This window comes from Eucalyptus grandis, chromosome 3 (assembly GCF_016545825.1).
Source record: "Eucalyptus grandis isolate ANBG69807.140 chromosome 3, ASM1654582v1, whole genome shotgun sequence".
NCBI lineage: Eukaryota > Viridiplantae > Streptophyta > Magnoliopsida > Myrtales > Myrtaceae > Eucalyptus > Eucalyptus grandis.
This window is the reverse complement of record NC_052614.1, coordinates 6,177,709-6,199,668: the sequence shown is the minus strand read 5'-3', so window position 1 is coordinate 6,199,668 and position 21,960 is coordinate 6,177,709. Positions and strand designations below refer to the sequence as shown.

Genomic DNA, 21,960 nt, shown 5'->3' with positions numbered 1-21,960 from the left:
TGGCTGATATTTTCAAGGCTTTTAACTTTTGGGATCAGCACAATATGGGTCTGATTTAGCCGATTGTTGAGAACACCCTTCTGAAAGAACTCCTGTACTAGCTGAGCCAAATCACCTTTGATGCTTTCCCAGGATTGTTGGTAGAAGGTACCATTGAAACCATCAGGGCCAGGAGCCTTGAGAGCTCCCAGTTGAAAAACAGCTGCATGGATTTCTTCCAATGAAGGTACTGCCACCAGTTCATCATTAATATTCTCTGTTATCAGGGAGGGGCATTGATGTAGGATAGGTTGGTAGTATCGGGACCCTTCAGTCCTGTATAGGTTCTCATAGTAAGATTGAATATGTTGCTGTAACATCTGGGGTTCTCTACACCAACTTTTATCCTCTAATTGCAGCATTGTGATTCGATTTTGTTGCCTCCTGTTGACTGTTGTAGCATGGAAAAACCGAGTGTTCTGGTCTCCCCAATGCAACCATTTGATGCGTGACCTCATTCCCCATAACTGTTCTTCCTACATTCTTAATGTATCGATTTGATTGATGATCTGCTGCACTTTCTGCTTTGTCGTGTGCTGTTCTGTTTGATTCGTTAGTGCTGTGAGGGTTTGGTTAAGCTGTTTGATTTGTGTGTAAGCATTTGCGAACTTCTCTCTGCTCCATTTGATTAATTGTTGTGATGTCCTCACTAGTTTCTCTGCAAAAGGGGAGGTTGGAGTTGTTTTTTCTGCCCATACTTGCCGGATGAGTTCGTGATACTCTACATGTTCTGTCCAGAAAGCTTCCAATTTGAACTGTTTCTTCCTTATCTTTACTCCAGGGTGCAATCGAAGGATTAGGGGGCTATGGTCTGAACCGATTGCTGGAAGGGCTTGTACTTCTGCTGCATGAAATGTAACTCTCCACTCGAGGGAACAGAGCACTCGATCGAGTCGTTTCTTTACTAATTCAATCCCTTCTCTTTTATTTGTCCATGTGTATGCGCATCCATGACTGTCTACATCCATCAGAGATAGATCATTAATCATGTTTATGAAAGCTGTGATTCGTCTATTATCTGCTTCTTTTTTCCCAACTTTCTCCCAAACATACAGTATCTCATTGAAATCTCCCATGCAGATCCATGGTTGAGAAGGTGGAGGTTTCAGGGTTCCCAACACTTGCCATAAAGCCAGACGCTCTCAAAATGCAGAGATGCGTGGACGAAGGTAATCTGCATACCTTGTTTACTATCGGTCAATGCACTGCACATCTATAAATTGCTTTGAGCTTGCTTGCACCTTCAAGTCGATTTCCTCTTGCCACATGATTGCCAATCCCCCCGCTATGCCTGTTGGATCCACCAAATAAAGTTTATGGAATTTGAGTTTTCTACGAATCCTTTCTACCATCATTGCTTTATTTTTCGTCTCAATGATAAAGAGTAAGTTAGGCCTTTCATGAGCTGTTAAAGCTCTTAATTCCTGAATCATTAGAATTTTCCAAAACTTTCAGGCCCAGCACGTGCGTGGGCACGGGACCTGCTCCGGCATGGACCCAACGTGGCCGGACTTTGATTTGGACCAGATCCGAGGTAGCGGCTGATGCCGACTTCAGACCCTTGCTCGGTGACAGCCATGAAGGCGGCGGGGGTGGAGGAGATGCAATCGAGGAGGGGTAATCGTGGCTTGAAGGTCTAGTTTGCCATTTTATTTTCTCGATGAAAAACATATTTTCTTTTGAATTTGCAAATATCGAATCTATTTATATCTTTAGTAATAAAAAGCAGCATGCCGGCCGGCATTGTCATAATGATACAATTAGCCACCATACCTGTTACGTGTAGTCTGTTTGATGTGAAAGATTATGGTGATTGTTTTTATTCCTACGATCGAAAATTTATGTCTTTTTCCGAGACATTTAAGAAAAAATTCATTTTTGTCCTTTTTTCGGGCCTATAGTGACTTTTTTTTTTTTTTTTTTGGATCAGAACTATAGTGGCCTATAGTGGCCCGTTGAAATGGGGAAGATGTTCGACCGGGAAAAGGGGGGATGTGGGATTGGAGTGAATGGCTGTGATTAGAAGAAGATGATCTAACGGCTCTCATTTCTTGAGGATTAGATCCTCCGGATGCATGCGTATGTTTCAGGATCATTGCCACCTGAAGATTTATCGGGTGGACCCGAAGAGGGGTGGGCCGGGTCAAGCCTTCCACAATTGGATGGTCAATGTTATTTCATGTATGTTAGACTCGATAATGTTAAAAGTTAGATAATTGGATAAGTATATTGGAAATTTTAAAATTTATTACGAAAGTACACTTGAGTCTTAAAATTTTTAAAAAGTGCAATTAAATTTTAAAATTTGTTGCGGAAGTGCAATCAAGTCCGAAAATTTTCAAAAGAGCAATTAAATCCTAAAACTTATCAAATTAATTCAATTAAGTTCTTTTGTTGATTGCGTTTTTTTTTTTTAAGTTTTAAAATTCTATTATATTTCCGTGATAAGTGTTAGGACTTAATTGCACTTTATAAAAGTTCTAAGACTTGATTGTATTTTAACAAGTTTTAGAACTTCATTACATTTATCTTTTAAATAATTTATCGATTTCCTCCTCTTTCCCCTCTCTTGCTCAAGTTAAATTTTTTTTTTTTTTTATCTTTCTCGATAATTTAGGGTCTCTGTAGGTTGACTTTTCTCTTTTAATATTAAACACTCAAAAATGTTTTCTTTTATCCAAGAATTCACCTCAGTTTTTTACATTGTTGCAAAATACTGGATTTTTATGAATACCATTTCTCTTGAAAATGTAAACATTCACATGTAAATTTTTATATAAATTTTTATGATTTTCTTTCTAAAAATTTAAATCATATTTTAAATTTCAATGGAAAAATATCAAGAAGCTGAATAGAAACGTACCTAGCATTCTTCAACATCTCCTTCTTTTTAATGCACGTATTGACCTTAATGAACTAATCCTTCATTTTCATCTAGAAACTTGAAAACAAGGGTTATTTGGAGCGGAAAGGTGAATCCTAGAAATCCTTATCATCAATTGTTGGTGTCCATCGAGCAAAGTTAGGCTTTACTCAATCTATTGCTTGAACTCAAATGAGCTTGAATTCTCAAGCTAGCTTTATTGCGTGACAGGCTCGATTGGATAGAGCTTAATTCGATTCAGCTTGGTTATCCAACAATAAGGGCTCGGGTTCTCGTTAAATCTAGTTTCCAAATCACAACAAACGTTATAGATATAGGATGATAGCATATCTAGCACTGTGTAAGTGTGCGTATGAAATGATGTCATGTTAGAACACTTGCTAAACATATCCTCAAGGAATGAGCTAATGTCGAATGGACTGACATACATATTGTCAAAAAGCTAGCCTGCAAGGATTAGACTTATGGGGTTCTTGTATTAAGCGAAGTGTAAAGAAGACCGAGTGACATGGGTTTGATGTTCGCGTCGTGCGAACTTGATAAGATTTGAATTTATCACATTTCGAGTGTTTGGCGATTAAATCTCAAGTAGCTCGGTTTGTTTACACCTAATGCAGTTGGTCAAACTTGAGGTCTCACATCAATTTTCTTCAAATGTCAGGGGCTTAGAATGCAACTCAGGCATTGCCACCTTGAATTAATCCTTTGGGAGTAAAGCCAATGATTGCACAGAGCATCTCCAACCACTCTTATATTTGTCTCTTCTCTCTACTCTTTGGGTCTTGTAACTTCTCTTCTTGTTTTCATCAGTTCATCTCGTCCACAACATTGGATTTCTTTAGTCGATGATTGCAAAAAGCATTTGTATGTCTCTTCTGGTTTGTCTTTTTCACCATCCAATTTTTCTACATGTCTTATGTATTGTAATGGATGTCCTTGTGTTACCGTATGTCGCAACCTAAATTTTGAGTACATCACCTAAGAATTAGGCTAATGGACTACTAAGTAAAGCTAACTTGAATGATGCAAGATTTGAATTATTATTATTATTATTATTATTATTATTATTATTCCAAAACAAGCGATAACCAGATAAACATTATATCTAAACCACTCAAGATATTCATCAACTAAATAATTAAAACAATTGAAAAAATAATCCATCATCTCACCGATTAAATTTAACGATTATTTTAATTCTAAACATCACCTATGAGAAAGTTCAAAATAATTAAAAATTTGAACCAAAATTTTACGAATAAAATTAATAATTATAATGATCCAATAAGTTAAAATACTATCAAAATGCCTAAAAAAAATCAATATGATTAAAAAAAATGATCTGATGTGTTACAAATCAAATTAATAATTATAGAGATTTTTGGGGCAACATAACTCTATGGATAATGCCTCAAATATATAAGTAATTAACATTGACACCCGATATTCCAACTTAAGTAATAATAATGAAACTTGATTTTTTTAACAGAAAATATAAAATAAAAAGAAAAACTACGCAGTGCAGGAAGGAAAAACGCGACGACGGGGATGGGCGCGGCGACGCGGGGATCGGATGGCCAGATCAACAGTGGGCAGACCAGCAGGCGTCGGGCGAAGGCAGACCGGCAGGTGGCGACGGCGACGGTGCGGGCTGCGGCAGAACGGAGGTGCGGCGTCGGCTGGTCGTCGAGGACAGAGGCGGAGGCTGGTTGTGGGCGTTGGGCAGAGGCGCAGGCAGCGGCGGCGTTTGAGCGACGCTGCAACGGCTCGGGCAGAGCAGAGGCAGGGGCGTCGGGAGGGCAGAACGGCGACCTGCAAGGGGAACAGAGAACAGAAGCAGCGGCGGAGGAGTCGGGCGCGGGCTGCTGGGTGGCTGCTCGCGCTGCGACCAGCGGCGACGAACGGCAAAGGGGGCGTCGACGGCTGACGTCCAGACAAGAGCAGCGTTCGGACAGCAGGCGGAGAGGGCGTCGGGCGCTGGTGCAAGCGCGGGTGAGGCGCGGGAGCGGGGCTCAGGCGGAGGGAGACACGCGGTCGTCGACGCTCGGGGTTGCAGCGGTGGTGGTGCGGCCAGAGGAAGGCGGAGCGAGCGACGGAGCGGCGGCGAGCGCGGCGACGGCGGTTGCGACGAGCGAGCGGCATGAGACGTCGGTGATGCGCGGCGGTGGCTGGCGACCGGACTCGGGCGGCGCAGACGGGCGGGATGAGGTACAGCAGCAGCGGCGTCGTGGCTGAACGTAGAAGAGAATGAACAGTGCTGCTTTTCTTTTCTATTTTTTTTTTCCTCTGCTGGCCTGCTGCACACGTCCCTTCCCTCTGTGTCTCTTTTCTGCAGTCCCTGTTCAGCAGAAAGCCCAAGCTTCTTGCTGACTTTTCCCTCTACCCAAAGAACGAATTTTTTTTTGTTTTTTGTTTTTTAATTTTGACCCATAAACCGAGAAGAAGCCCCCTTTTTCTTCACGAATTCTTTCTTTCCTGCACGGATTTTCTCTCAATTTTTTTCGTCTCCCGCAGGTCACGAAAATTGTGGCTCTCTTTTACGGTGATTCCATACGGCGCTTTTCATGTTAATTTTCGAATTTAAGGCTACAAATTGGAGCGTAATTCCGCGATCAACTAAATTTTGTTCCGATTCCTTTTATTTTATCAAAATTATTGCTCTTTATTTACATGATTCCCTAAATCTTGATCCTCGACCAGAAATTATTTCCGCATTTATCAAGATTTGAAATTTCCAACTTCCATACATAATTAATCAAATTGATTTCTTTTTATTTTTTTATTTTTATATATGCAATTTTTCTTTTTATTTTTTTAGGGTTGCCAAAATTAGGTGTCACCACCGTCGTTCTCTTCCGCTCGCCTCCAAGCACAGACGACATTGTATACATTATCAACTCCTCGCCAGTCTGATTATCTCGCTTGAATTATGACGGTCTTCAGGTTCACTTATGGTGTAACAATAGGCTTGGTTTTGACTGTTTTAGCTGTTGGAGCAGCTCCTGATGAATCCTCATTACTCACGTTCCAGGCTTTGATGGCTCTTTACCCTCTAGTCATTACGCAGGGTACAAAATCCTCCATTGTCCTTACTGTCATTTCGATCTCAGCCTCGTTTAATTTTCTAAGAGAATTCCGAGTTCGTTATTTGCAGGTACGTCGCTATACCGGGAAACCCTGGAAAGAAGAATTTGTTCTACTATTTCATTGCGTCTGAAAGGAATCCTAGCAAGGACCCTGTAGTACTGTGGCTTAACGGAGGACCCGGTTGCTCCAGCTTCTATGGTTTTGTTTTCGAACATGGTATTCGAATTAAGCACAAACCATATGATGATGTTTTCGCAGTCACATGTTGCAAGGTCCCATTTTCATGGCCGTACCTACATGCAGGACCATTTAATTTTCAAGCAGGAAAGTCAAACGGAAGCTTGCCCATACTTCAGCTCAATCCCTTCAGCTGGTCTAAGGTCTGTAAAATCGTTTCTGTTTTGTGAACTTCTCCATTCACTTACTGGATTTCATGTTGTCGTAGAATAATTTGTAACTCATTGTTTCCTGAGGTCTACAAGGAAGTGCTCTTGCTCAATTTTCAGGTCTCCAACATTATCTATTTGGAGTCACCATGTGGAGTGGGTTTTTCATACTCTAACAATCCACGCAATTATGCGACAGGAGACCTTCAAACCGCCTCTGACACTCATGCCTTTCTTCTCAAGGTAACAACGCACCTGCACTAATCTGAATGTGTTAGGTTTAAGTCGGCCGGTCAATTTTCAGGAAAGGAATAAGTAGGATAGCAGTAGAGCAGCTGCTAATAAGCCATTGTATTGAAGCACTCCTCTTAATCTCAATATGTAAAGCCGCTGAATCATTTGTTTTTGGATTCAGTGGTTCGAGCTCTATCCAGAGTACCTTTCAAATCCATTCTACATATCAGGAGAGTCATATGCTGGAGTTTATGTGCCAACTCTTGCCTCCAATGTAGTAAAAGGTACGGTGTACTCAACAAAATTCCAGGTTCATCTGTCTAGTTTTGTCAGTAATTGCAATTGAATTTCTCTTTCAGGAATTAAGAAAGGTGAAAAGCCTCTGATCAATTTCAAGGTATCCATCTCCTCTTTCCATCCTCTGCTGAATGACTTGGGCAACACCCAATTCCATGAGGATGGCTTTGACTGACTGAACTTTTTAAATATGAACAAATATACCTTACTGCAGGGTTACCTCATTGGAAATGGGATTGCAGATGACGAATACGATGGCAATGGTCATGTGCCTTTCTTCTTCGGTATGGCGCTGATCTCAAGCGACATCTTTGAGGTCAGTTAAACAGGAAGCTAGCACTAATGAGTGGATTTGTGCTCTCAAGAAGTCCCATGAGTATGTTTAGCAGAAGCTTTACAATTGATTCTGCAGGATTGTCAGGCTACATGTAAAGGGAAATTTTATGACCCCCCAAATGACCGATGCCGACAGAATCTTCTCAAGGCTTACGCGGTGCGACGGTGTCCCTTTCACATTAATTTGGGACATATCTATGAGCTTTAATAGCAATAGAACCGATACTATCCTCAAATAGATTTGCAAGTGGGATACGGCCTATAAATTGACATTTTTTCCCTCTACTTTCTAGGCTGTGAAAGATTTGAATAGCTACGACATTCTTGAGCCATGCTACCGCTACCCAGGCAACAAGGTCACGAGTCTGCCTCTTGGCCACCATTATTTGGGGGTGACTGAGAAGCCTCTCTACATAAGAGAGAATGTTAAGTTACGATTCACCTCTTTGGCTATTAGGAAAGGACAACATGATTACATCGAGTCCCCAGTCGGCAAACGCGTTTCACATCCCATGCTTTGTGAGTAATTCGAGCTTTTAGTATGCACGATTAATTTTCTATTGCTTTTCCAATCTCATCTGGAGGTTGAAAATCAAATTCCAGGGCATTGTAAATGTAAGCATGGCGACATTTTAGTGCTTTCTGAGAAAACTAGAACCTTCAATCGCTGTTGCCGTGCTTGATTCGTTACGTTTAAGATAAAAGATGGAGATTTGCATTAAACATTTGTTAACAAAAGACCGATATATCTGTTACTATAATGTGAGTCCAAATTTACATTGGGCGAGACCCAAAAACAGTGCTCGTTCTCTCCTCAAGATAAGTCAAGCATCGGTATCCCATTACGTATCATAATGTTCTCAGTTGTGAGTTTGCAGAATGATGATTTCGCAACCGCATGGTTAAACAACGAAGCAGTTCGGGAAGCAATCCACGCAGCACCGGTAAAGTGTTAAATTTGTTGCTTTTCTTTGCTACAGAAATGTCGAGCTTCCAGTTATTTGATCGGGCATTTGCTTATCTTACATGTAATAGGCGAGTGTGGCAGGTCCTTGGGAGATATGTCCCACTAGAGTGCGGAGAAACTATACCATCGATACAGGAAGTATGATCCCGTATCACAAAAGTTTGATTTCTGAGGGATACAGGGTACTGATATACAGGTGAGATATGTGATGTTCATGCCCTCTGCATTACTGAGATGTCTCTTCTTGCCATGGCACTCCTAATAGGATTGATGTAACTTGAACTTGTCGAATTAATCTATTTGATCCTAAAAGTTGTTGCCACTTTTTCTTTTGATTGTCGTTAATTGACAGTTCTTTTATCTGCTCTCAGTGGAGATCATGATTCAGTCGTACCTTACACTGGTACTCAAGCGTGGACCAGGTCACTTGGATACAAAATTGTTGATGAATGGAGATCATGGATCTCCAGCGAGCAGGTCGCTGGGTAAGTTCTTACTTCACCCATGTTTGGCAGTAATGCTTAACGCTTGCAAGGTATAATCTTATCAACTAGTACTCATGGTCAAAGAGTAGAAATGTTGCAAATACTCTGTTCATTCATATTTCCGTTGCTTTTATGTTTATCCACGAATGCAAATTATCATGCAATGCCACTGTGGGTGATTACGCTATGCTGCTCTAAGCATTCTACTCTAAGCATTCAAGCTTTTCCAACTCGTTTCAGGTATCTGCAAGGGTATGACCACAACCTCACATTCCTAACTGTCAAGGTCAGGAACCAATGAACCTTCTTACCCATCATATCTCAAGACTCACAATTCGTTGCACAAAAAAGACTAGAACAAGGTCACGGCATTATCATGAAGAGCGTGCTGTTTTCTGCATATTTTGGTCGCTCTGTCAAAGCAAACTGGAATGTGGCACACTGCAATAGAACAATGCTGATAATATATACTTAATCTCTATGGACAAAGGATGCGATCTCTGTCAAAAGTCCTTCCTCAATGTCTACGACAAAATATAAAGAGTTGTCTGTGTCTAAATCCTAGAGAAAAGCTCAATTTATCCTTAACGAACTAATTTTGTATGATGTTTGGAAATGAGATATATGAAGTTAAAATTCACAAATCCTTGCTTTTTGATAGTTGATACCGAAGATGAAAACCTTTGTCTCGCTTTTTTGAGGCTCCAAAGCAATTCTACTCTTTGTTTTACTGGGATGCACTTAAGCCGATTTATTTCTAATCGCACAAGTGCCGCTCGTTGTACTAGTCATCTAGTTGTCCGATGCTTATAATAACCGTCTTGTCATTGGTGCAGGGAGCGGGGCATGCGGTCCCTCAATACAAGCCGCGGGAATCATTGGATTTCTATACTCGCTGGCTAGATGGAAAACCAATTTGACATTACTACATCGCCTCTGGCTTATTGAAAGGGGATCCTTCTACCATTTAGTCTGAAAAGCAGGAGAAATAGAACTTATGTACTCGAAAAGTTCATCAAGTTTACAATAAGAGCTTTCTTTGCGGTTTCTTGATTTCTCCACTGTTCTTAGCACAAACAAACCGACTTGAATTTGGCCTATATTCTAACATAGGGAGAGATCAGTACTCCCGACTTTTGTTCAATTTCTCGAGAGACTAGGCGAAATGAGCTTTGTTATTGCATCCGGTAAAGTATGACAGATGTAATCGACATTGACACAGATTAATCATGCATTAATACTTGTTATATTGTAAAACTTACTGTATTTATTACTGATCCCCATGTTAGGCTGATTGATGTTGCCGTAATTCAAAGTCATGCATCAAGTCTTGTAATGCAATACAATGAAGATCTCTTTAAATCTAGAACCCTTTATGACATACCTGATGGAAGAAATTGAAGGTGAAACACTTGCAACTCACATGAAGAAGAGAAGGAGATAGATTTTTTTCGTTTAATTCTTTTTAACAAGATCGATTACAAGACTTTTTTATTTATAGACTTGTTACATGATTTTTACTCTTTCTCATAAATATAGCTAGTGTTCCAAGGAGATAAAATCCTAGGAATTTACAAAACATTAATTACACCTTGAAACACAAACATTCACGATATAGAAATATGAACAAACTTCTTCAAAGAAACGCTACATTAATGACTTTTTTTTTTTTTTAATGTGTGTACCTAGAGAGTCGAAGGGACAAATTAATGGATCAATAACTTCTTTGCGTGATTGACAACATCCAATGAATTTGGTTTAATCATTAACAATCTAAGGCTTAGAACCAATCAATATTTTTGGTTCCACTCTATCATAGCTGAACGAGTAAACATTTATAATCAATCTTTACACCAAAAATCTCATCATGATGAATGCTTCTACCAATTACCACTTGAGCTTATGGCTTCCGGCTTTTAATCCAGGCATGCCCAGCTTGATACTTAGTTGATTTGATATGACTAAATCGAGTATACTAATGGCGCACTCCCTTTTGCTCCTTTTGCAATCACAGTCAGCTAAACGAAAAACCACGACCAGTGAGTCCAGCTTGTGCAACATCAGATTGGTCAGGATCAGTTGTCGTCGAACGCCAACATTGTCTATTTCTGAAGGTATTATACCGCTAGTGCTCATTGCATCCGGCGCAACCTCCAGCGAGGCATGTTCGCGACTTTCTTTGAATAAATCAAGTTCTGGAATAATGATGCTCGAGGAAAAGCTGGCTATCACATCCGAGGGTCACTACTTCCTGATCTGTGAGACAAGGCTCTCAGATTTCGATGAGCATAACGGGTTATTGCTTGCTATAGGGGTATCAAAATGGGTCCATGGCCTATTTTTTGACTTATATTTCTTATAAATGGGTTGTGTATGGGTTGTCAGTATTCAAAGGTCCGGCCATAAATGGGTTCAAAGAGTTAAAAGTTGAATTAGATGGGCCGAAAATGGGTCACCCATTAAAAAATATTATCATCAAGGCTAGAGGTCACGCAGCTTTTGCAAGCACCACCATCGATCTTGCCCTGGCAACTCGCAAGCAACCGTAACACTTGTCGTCGCTCTTCAGTTGCCTACTTCTGTGCCCGCCTCTGTCGCCTGCCGATGGTGCGACGTTAACCTAACCCTCTGTCGTTAGGGTTTGGTTACTCATCAGCTTCATCCTGGATCTCCTTCTGCTGAATCAGAGCCTCCTCTTTCAGTATCCTCGAGCTTATGCCTTACGATATGAGCTTCTCCTCTTTTTTGTGCTTCTTCGCAGGTCTCGTCACGGCGGTTTCATTGTCGTCAGCGAGGAAGGCTTGCGGATTTTGGTGCCTCGTTCTCTTCTTGGCCATTGCTGGAGGAGGAGGAGGAAGAAGAGGTGTGTCGGTGGTCGGAGCTGGATCTGGAGCAGAACACTGCTGGCAACGGATGCAGAAGAAAATCCTAAACCTCGACTAGGATTGATGGTGCGTGATGTTGGTTGAGCTCACGCATGGACCTTTGTCGGGCTTGTCGAGGGAATAAAAGATGCGACGAAAATTTAGAAAATCAATTAGAAATTTCAGTCCTCTTTTCTAATCTCTTTTCAGTTTTCTTTCTAAACATCAAACCATAAAATAAATTTTCTTTTATATTATTTAGGAACATTTATCATAAAAATAAATCTTAAAACATGCTCACACTCACATAAACTAAAAATGACCAGAATTTGAAAAATGTTATAATTTAGAAAAAAAAAAAAAGATATTATCTTTTGAAGCTGCTATCTAACAAATAAAATATCGAGAAAATGTTAAATAAGGGCTCAAGTGTCATTATTTTCTCAAATAAAGGCTTGAAGCGCTGTAATTCTTTCAAATAAGGATCTCGAAATGAAATCGTTTTAAATAGGGTCTGCAATGGTTATATCAATTTTAAATAAGTACTTGACTTTCTAGGTGGTTAAGGGTATTTCTGTCCTTTACTCTCTCTTTTTTTTTATTTTTTCCTTTTGTGATTTTTTTTTTCTTTATACATTTTTTTTCTTTTTTGATTTTCTCTTCCCGTTTGCCGATGGCTCAGCGGGAGGCAACCATTGCCTTGGGTGAGACCGCCCTTGCAAAATCTAGGCAAGGTTTGCCCTCAAAAGCTATAGGTGAAGGTCGCCACATCCAATCTAGGTGAGGGGATGGCCTCGATTTGATCGCAGTCCTCACTAGCAGTCGGGAGGTCATTGAGCCCTCGTCGGCGCTCACTAGAAAAAAAAAAAAAAAAAAAAAAAAAAAAAAAAAAAAGAGGAAAAGGAAAAGAAAAAGAAAAAAAGGAAAAGATAATTTAACATAAAAATGGTCTTTTGATAAAAATACCCTTTGGCTAGCCGGAATATTTAGCCAGCCGGCAATCAACAAGGTTAGTCCCTTATTTGAAGCTACTATAGCTTTCATGCCTTATTTGACGTAAAAAAGGTCCACTTTAGGTCATTATTTGAAAAAATGATAGTACTTTAGGCTCTTATTTGAAATTTTCCCTAAAATATTGCTGCACAACGGACTATGGTCGTTACAAATTAAATTCAGTGTGAATAATTTTTTTTTTTTTTTAACCCAAGAAACCTCCGTGGGCGCCGCGGTTGAAGTAAACCACTGGAGGAGTAGAGTCACCACCACCCTTGCTTCCTGTAAGTCGTGGGTTCCTTTCCAACAAGGCAGATGACGCAAGGATTCGAACACCGACCTCTTGCGAAGGAACCAGCGCTTAACCACTACGCCGCCACCACGGGTGATCGGTGAATAATGTTCATATAAATAATGATACTGAAAAGAGCTAGTATCTAACAAGTAAAATGGGTTTGTCAGCCCTAAGTTCTTTATATATATTTTGGTCAAATTCTTTATAAATATTTTGCTTTTTTTAATATGATTTGAAGTTTTTATCCAAGTAGCATATACATGCGAAGAGCTTAAAGAGAGTGTGGGTTTTCCTAGAATATTAATGTGTTTTAATAATGTGAGTTAGGTCGGGTAAGGATTGAGTATGGGTCATTAGATTTGCACTATATGAATATGTATCAAAATGGGTTAAATGGGGTAATATGGGTCATACCATATACAACTTGACCCACTCATTTGACTAGGTCGTAGAGCCCACCGAACCAATTCTCTGCCACCGAATTGGATTGTTAGCCTCCCCATTGCCTATGGTTGATTTTATACTTAGATATTGAAACTTCTTATTATCCTTGTATTGGTTAGAAATGAAAGTTATATCATTCTGACAAAAAAAAAAATCAATGCAATGATTTTACTATCTATGCTCTCAGTGGTTTCTTTGATTAGTGTACAGTGTATCATTTGCTCTGCTGCTTTTTTATAACTTTGACCTCTAGTTTTTGAACTGGAGTTCCTTTGGCACTGTAACCGACTACGTCAACCTTGACGGTCGGCCACTATTAGATTTAAGCGAGATCATTAATTAATTGCATTTAAATCAAGTACCGCTGCCGATAGTAATATAATTTTGCTCTAATCCAGTAGTTACTTCATCACCTTCTTATTAATGTCGTCACGATTCTATTCTTGGTATCTAAGCTTACAGGCTTGCGGGAATAGGTAATGCGCATAGACCTAAGTCACGCCAAAAGTGGGAAATCTAGACGCCCTCACCTACCGTGCAAAGGGTCGCAGGTGGTGTTGTATATGTCTGGTTCCTTTGGGCCTGGTCGCTACGACCCTCTTTGCGAGTACGCAAGTGCTGTTGTACACATGCTTGGTTACACGGAAGGTGAAACCATCTACACCTGCTCTTTTGGCGTGCTCTAGGTTTCTTTTTATGTTTTTTTTGTCCATCAAGCTCATCACGAAAGCAGATTATTATTGGCATCTGTTTAGGAGTCTCATGTTAAAGTTCGATCTTCTTCAAATTTGAACAAATGATGAATCATTTGACTATTCGAATAATGTCGCTTTTTGAATTTTCTATCAATTAGTCTTCACATTCTATCAAACTTCTCTAAAGATGAATTCCGCGCAAGTTCTTAAGATGTGGTTTATAATTTTTTTTTCTGCCTCGGTCTTTCATATGTATTAGCTTTTCAAAAAAATTTCAAAACAGAAACAAAAAAGGAAAAATGCAAAATGTGGAGAAGAGGTGGTACAGGAGTAATTAGTAGGGCTGTGCAGATTCCTTTGTAAAGTACATACACTTTTTTATCAGTATTAATATATTGAAAAATCTCAAAATTAATGTACGTATAACAGATTTACTCAAAACTAATTTTTTTCCCATTAAATATTCCAAACTAGTATACTGTGATAAATTTATCTCAACTGATTATAAAAAATCCAAAATCGGTTTGCTTGTGACAAATTTACCCTCCGTTAAATTAGATTAATACCACAAAAAATTACAAAAATTGTATAATTGTGACAAACAGAGAGTAAAATCCCAAACCGACACACCGCTTAACTGTCACGCGTCATTTAACTTATTAATTTTACAATAAAATTTAATGGAAACTAACAGATGGTAAATTTGTTACAAGTATACTGATTTGGGGTTTAAAATTAGTTTGTGGTAAATTTGTTATAGGTGTATTAGTTTGGGATTTTTTAGGACATCGATATTTTTATAATTACCGAGTTCCAATTTTTTGGAATCTAGAACCTAACCTATATATTCTTGGAATTGCCCTAAAATCTATAACTTGTCAGTTCTACTAGTTCTAGAGTATCATGTACTACTATATATTATATTATATTTTTTATTTTATAAAATTTATACCACTTTTAATTATTAAACACGTTGAACATTCAAGATAACACAGAAATGGACTACATGTTATATTACATATTCTTGTCTAATAGTAACATAAATTCTAAAACATAAATTCTAAAACGATAATAACATTAAAAGCAAAAGGAAATGAAACAAAGAATTATATCAACTTCCACGTATCATTTAAATCCATGAGCTTAGATAAAAACTCATTTCAATTCACCAATCAATTATTGACTATGATATCATTTGGTGGAAAGAACACCCAACAAAACCTGGAGTCCAAACTTGGAGTCCCAAGCCTGTTAGTTGAATTTGCCCTTACTCTAAAGTTTAAGTGCATAAATTATGAGCTAATTAGGATATATCAACTACTTTACATGACACTAATTCCCTGACATGAGACTTTTCTAACAATCGGGACTATCGTACTTGATGGTGTGGTGAGATAATTCAGTGCTCTTTTCCTGCAATGACACTATGGTGAACGGCCATTTAGCTAGATTCGGCCGCGTAACGCTTCTTGGCCTTCCTTTCTTAGGGCTTGTAAAGGACTTGGCCTTCACTTTTGCGTTTGATTTGAGGAGCAAAACCAAACGAGTGCCTGAAAAATGAATAGATGGAATTATCACCCCAACGATTTAATTAAGAGTGCAGCTTAGCTGACCGTTACTCCGTCATTGACAGAGTGACGGTCAGCTAAGCTTTTCCCTTTCATTATATGATCAATGATTGCTACTTGATTAAATCAAGTTACTGAAAAATCCTCATTAAAAAACCCCACGTTCACGATATTAATTCGATATGCTGATGAAAATATGATGTCAAACTAATTGACCGTTTCAAAAGAATATGTTGAAGATACGATTTGGTGTGTCTTGAAGATATGATTTGATTCTGCAGATGATTGTACTAATATTAGATTGATATGTTAATTGATTCAGTCTGTTCAAATAGGAAAATAGTATCACGTATATTATTTAATGTATTGTACACTCTTGTATTAGATTTACCTCCTCCTTATGCATGAATAAAAGATACAGAGAAAATTCCTCAAATTATTGTTTTCTGTCATTGTATCAGAACTCTCTTTCCTGCCCCAGCTTTTGCATTTTTGGAATTGCCTCCGTCTTGTTTCCGGTTTTGTTGTTGCGATTCCTATTCTGCAAAACAAACCAGCACCCAGTAGGAATTCATTATAGATGCCATGTCAAAGAATCAAAGATTCGGACCAAGTCGATCCGATTGAAGAAGAACCCTCCGCTCAACACCTTGCTGAGCTTGTCCCAACTCCAATTCAAACTTCCAGCCTAGCCCAATGGCCATCGGTCCACTGGTTTCCAGTTCAAGGACAATGGGCCGCCGGACTAAGTCAGACATTGGCACACCAAGGTCTATTTGGAGAAGAAGGAAGACTGGGCTGGACGGGTCAGGATCACAAACCCAAATCCACTCAATCGGGTCTTGGGATGCAACCCTACTCCATTTTCCAACCCGGTTTTCTAGCCTATGCGATTGATTCTAGGCAGCGGCGGCCGCTTGGACCTTGGTGACCCCTCTACACATTGCCGGTCAATGAACCAGAGCTTTGGCTCATCAGTTTATAGCTCACAGAACTGAATAACTACACGACCTGGGCTCATGACTTTCGGCGAGCCTTGGTCACAAAGGATAAGGATGGCTTCCTTGATGGAGCTGTCCCCTTTCCAACTAATGATTGATTGCAATGACATTGGCATAAATGCAACCAATTTGTTCACACAAGGATAAGGAACTATATGGCTCCCGAGGTCATGACTAGGTTCCCATCGACCGAAGACTCTAAGGTGATGTGGGACAACATCCATGAGATGTATGGGAAGTTATATCGAGCGAAGATTTTTTCGCCCCACTTAGGCCTTGTCGGAGTTGAAGCAAGGAACTTCCCAGTTACCGCTTGCTTTAATCGACTCTCGGCTCTATGGAATGAGCTTGAGGTGGCTGAGGAATAATTGGAAGGACCCGAGACAACCTTGCTTTAACCAACTCCCGGCTCTATTAACGACTCATTTTCTGTTGATTCTAAATGAGACTTACTCAAATTTTAGGTTGCAAATTCTCGACATGGATTTTGTTCCACTACTTGGCTGAATCTTCCAACTTGTCATCCAAGAGGGGAGCTAGTGCCTGGCAACGGTCGAGTACGTGCGGGTGGATGAGGGCGTGACGCTCATTGCTCTGGTGAGCTCTTAGTAGCGAATAGCATTAACCGTGAGTACCCCTCGTATGGTGCTAGGGTTTTGCTAGGAGGAAGAAGCAGATCTTAAAAGGTCGGCCTTGGATCTAGATCAAAAGGCAAGATTTGACGGCTCTTATCCATCCATATGAGGGATCGAATTGGGTGGTCCACATGCTACCATGTTAGCATCATTGCACAAGACATTCTATGGCTCATAGGTTGCCACATCATCTTAGAAAAGGGGAGGACAAAATTTTAAAACAAAAGATAAATTTTGTAAATATTACAAATGCCCACACCATACTATTGATACATGTTGAAAATTGCATGGTAAACCCAATGATAAAGAAAAAAAGGCAAAGGGTTATCCATTTATTAGGTGTTTGGACAAAATATTGGAAGGGTAAATCAGACATTTACCCATGACTAGTATCAAAATATCATGAAGGCCCTCAATCAGTTAAGCAATATTGACAGGACTACTAGTTTCTTATGTACCTCTTTATGCGAGATAGACTCTATTTCAATTGATGCATAAATGATTGATTGAGGTTTTAGTGACCACATAATTTGCAATGAGAAGTTTTTCTCTTGAATTGACACCAAATTCCATGCTCCCATGTCATTATGTCTTCCAAACGAATGTCACTTGTGTCACCAAAATTGGCACTATTTGTCTTAATCCCAAGATTATTCTCATAATTGTCATTTATATTCCTAAATTTGAGTTCAAACTTATATCTATTTCCAAAGTTTGCAAGGAAAATTCTTGTTGTGCCATATTCAATTCCCAAAATTACTTTTTTCAAGACCTGTCAACTGATAAATTGATGGGCTTGGGTAGTATTACCCAAGGGCTGTACTTTTGGACCAATTTTCCAAGGGTTTCGATTTATCTTCCATTTCATGAAATAAGGGTGTTTCATGTAATCCCACTATTGACAATAAAATCTTTCTTTTCCATCAACGTTTGGGTCATGGTGCTTGTTTTCCTCACTCCAAATGTCCCATTTGTCCTTTGGCAAAATAGTCACAAATATCATTCCCAATCAGTAAATCTCAAGCTGCTAATGCTTTTTTATTAATACATGTTGATCTATGGGGTCTCTAGCATACTCCACATCACAATGGAGTTTGTTTCTTTCTCACCATTGTGGATAATTATACTCGTGCCACATGGGTTTTCTTCACACAAAAAAAGAGCCAAACTTTTTCCCATTCGATCGAATTTTTCACCTTAATAAAGAATTAGTTAGACAAATCTACACAACGCATTTGTATAGGCAATGGACACGAGTTTTTCATTATTGACTGTAAGTCATTTTTCTCTTCTCATGGAATTCTTCATGAGAGTTCTTGCACCTAGACTCCTCAGCAAAATGGGATTGTTGAATGAAAGCAATGTCATCTTTTAGATGTAGCTTGACCCTTAAATTTCAAGCATCAATTTTTGAAACTTTTTGAGGAGATCGTGTGGTCATAACAGCCTATTATTATTTGGTTTTTGTGATTCAAAATAAACTGTTATTTTCATAATAGATGAAAAACTATTTACCTAGTCATTTCTCTTATTTTTTCTTCCTTTGCCTTTTAGTTCTTTCCCCCCATTTCCTCGTTCTTCTCCAAGCACCCCTTCTCCTCCGTCCACTGCACATCACGCCAATCAGGGCTTGGTGGTTGTGTACGTAAATTTTACTAAAGTGAGCTTAATAAACGAGTGACGTGACCGAATTTCAACCGTTTATTTGATTTTTCATTTGTCACGAATTAGAGAAAGTTAATTTAAGATGTTTTTATCCTTAAATTTAGCATACGCTGCTGTAAATAATTTAAGAACTTTAAGAGAGGAGAGATAATGAATTCAAAAAAAAGAGAGAGACTATATCTCTAATTAATTGACTTGTCGATTGTTCGAATCAAAAGTATTTATATCAGAACAATCTGTACAGGGAAGTTATTAATATAATCTAATAAGGTCATTAGCTATTTTATAAAATATTATCCCTAATATCTCATATTATCTCTAACAACATTATATAATATGAAAATCTCTCATATCCATAAACATTTGGAAATTAACAATGCATGTATATTATAAGAAGGTGAAACAGGCGAGGTGCACGTGGCCAAAAAATTATGAGAGGTCTATAAGGTATTTAGTATTCCATGTTTCTTAAATGGATATAATATAGAGTATTGCCAGCCTAATAGTGCTGTTAACTAACGGTGCAATTCATAGCACATGTTGAAAGAGTACATTTTAAGAAACAATTTACTCATTTCATCCAAGCTGGAGATCTAAAGGTGAAGAAGCCATCATGGAACGTGAAAAACTTATTGTATCGTAACATCATCAATTTCCCTATAATATATGCGATCGTTTCTCCCAATACTTGAATTGGTCTTAAAAAAAAAAAAAAAAAAATCTCGATGTGGGAGATGGGAAATGGACATGTAACAGGCCCATTGCACGGCACATATTGAGAGAGTGCTTTTTAAGAAAGAAATCTATTCATATCATTCAAGCTGAGATCTAAAGGTGGAGAAGCCACCGTTCCATATGAAAAACTTACGTACTGTCACGTCATCATTTCTTTACAATATATACGGTCGTTCCTCCCATTACTTGAATCTGTCTTAAAAAAATAATCTTGATATGGAAGATAGGAAATGGACATGTGACGGGTCCATTGCACGCAGTCTTAATATGCATATTCCAGGACTTAAATATCGTCTTGGAACGCTCTACAAAACGAGCATTGCACTGGACAGATCTTGCATGCAACCATATTTACCATCCTTGTTTGACTAGATATCTTGAGAAGCAATACAAGCATGAAGCTGGAAGTGCAATGGAAGAAGTTGGTCAAACCATTGGTGCCGACGCCGAACAACCGGCAAAAATTGAAGTTAACATCAATTGAATCGGTCTTAAAAAAAATAAAAAATCTCGATGTGGGAGATGGGAAATGGACATGTAACAGGCCAATTGCATGGCACATATTGAGAGAGTACTTTTTAAGAAAGAAATCTATTCATATCATCCAAGCTAAGATCTAAAGGTGGAGAAGCCACCGTTGAATATGAAAAACTTACGGTACCGTCACATCATCGTTTCCTTACAATATGTACGGTCGTTCCTCCCATCACTTGAATTTATCTTTAAAAAAAAAAAATCTTGATATGGAAGATTGGAAATGGACATGTGACGGGTCCATTGCACGCAGTCTTAAGATGCATATTCCAGGACTCAAATATCGTCTTGGAACGCTCTATAAAACAAGCATTGCACTGGACAGATCTTGCATGCAACCATATTCACCATCCTTGTTTGACTAGATATCTTGGTAGCAATACAAGCATGAAGCTGGAAGTGCAATGGAAGAAGTTGGTCAAACCATCAGTGCCGACGCCGAACAACCGGCAAAAATTGAAGTTAACATCACTGGATCATCTTCAAATGCCAATTTACATTGGCGTTATGTTCTACTATAGAGATAATGCTGAGAACCCAGGAGTTGATATTTCTCAAAGGCTTCTCCAAATGGAGGAGTCACTTTCTGAAACCCTAACACTCTTTTATCCTATGGCAGGGAGATATATTGAGGATGATGGTTGTTTTATTGACTGTAACGACCTTGGAGTTGAGTTTATCCACGCCAAAGTGGATGGCCAGATTGATAAGCTTCTCCATGGAGACCCCGACATTGATTTGCTCCAACGTTTGTCGAAGTACCCGACCGATGTAGCTGGCAATCCGTTAATTGTGATCCAAGTGAATACGTTCGAGTGTGGCGGATTAGCGATTAGCATGCGCTTTACACACAAGATCGGCGACATGTACACCATGGCCATGTTCATCAATTCGTGGGCTACCGCTTGCCGAGGTAATGCAGACGCCATGGTCTGTCCTAGTTTCGAGTTGTCATCTCTATTCCCAGTAAAAGAGTTGGCGGTTCCGATTTTGAGTCCACGACGTATTGGCAACAAGGAACTCATCACGAGCAGGTTGAGGTTCAACGCCGATGCTTTATCGAAGCTGAAAGCCTTAGCTAGGGACAATGCAAAGGACTCGATGGCCAACGATTCCCAACCTTCAAGGGTGGAGGTTGTTTCGGCACTAATAGGTAGGGCTTTCGTCAATATTTTATGATAGTAATTTGCACATTGGTAAGATCTGATCACAGCACAGTTTATCGGCAAACACTCTATTGCAATAATGTTTTAAATTTATTTTATTCTGTACCATCACCTATTCACCACACTCTAGGGGATCCATCTAGCCCTAACAATTGGTATCGAAGATTGGTTAATCTTTATTGAAGTGCTTCATTACTTCTGAGTTAACGATCTTTCAATGGCTAGCATTTTTGCACTAGGACTTATGGAAGGACAGAGTGATAGAAGGCCTCCATACTTTGATGGACAGGACTACAACATCTGGAAGAATAAGATGAAAGCATTCATTAGATCCAAAGATCTCTTGGAGTGGGATGTAGTTTTGAAGGGTGTTAAGCTTGAAGCCTCTTCCTCCAAAAAGGACATGGACAACAAAAAGCCGAAAGTCGAAACCATGTATGAGACATAAGCATCCAAGAGAGAAGTTTTAGATGCTAAAGAAGTTTATTCTTTATACTATGCTTTATCTCCTACTGAATATGACTGCATATCCTCATGTGAATCTATTGAGGAAATTTGGGAGAGGTTGCACGTAATGTGCGAGGGAACTGACCGAGTCAAGGAGACTAAGATAAACATTTTGCTCGGGTAGTATGAATCTTTAAAAATGA

The 21,960-nt window shown here is 39.2% G+C and overlaps 2 protein-coding genes across 2 annotated transcripts; both read left to right on the top strand.

Annotated features, from left to right (window-relative positions):
• The first annotated feature begins 4,471 nt into the window (after positions 1-4,471).
• Positions 4,472-9,896, top strand: LOC104455131 (serine carboxypeptidase-like 20). Its single transcript, XM_039309243.1, has 16 exons — positions 4,472-5,131; positions 5,933-5,991; positions 6,078-6,226; positions 6,314-6,390; positions 6,517-6,639; positions 6,812-6,914; positions 6,990-7,027; positions 7,142-7,243; positions 7,340-7,420; positions 7,557-7,673; positions 7,717-7,782; positions 8,142-8,207; positions 8,299-8,426; positions 8,602-8,715; positions 8,956-9,001; positions 9,552-9,896. The coding sequence occupies exons 1-16, from the start codon at positions 4,472-4,474 to the stop codon at positions 9,633-9,635; spliced, it is 2,013 nt and encodes a 670-aa protein (XP_039165177.1). The 3' UTR covers positions 9,636-9,896.
• A 10,635-nt stretch (positions 9,897-20,531) lies between these two features.
• LOC120291594 (acetyl-CoA-benzylalcohol acetyltransferase-like) lies at positions 20,532-21,758 on the top strand. Its single transcript, XM_039309242.1, has 2 exons — positions 20,532-21,297; positions 21,550-21,758. Exons 1-2 carry the CDS (start codon positions 20,532-20,534, stop codon positions 21,756-21,758), a joined length of 975 nt encoding a protein of 324 aa, XP_039165176.1.
• Positions 21,759-21,960: the final 202 nt, after the last annotated feature.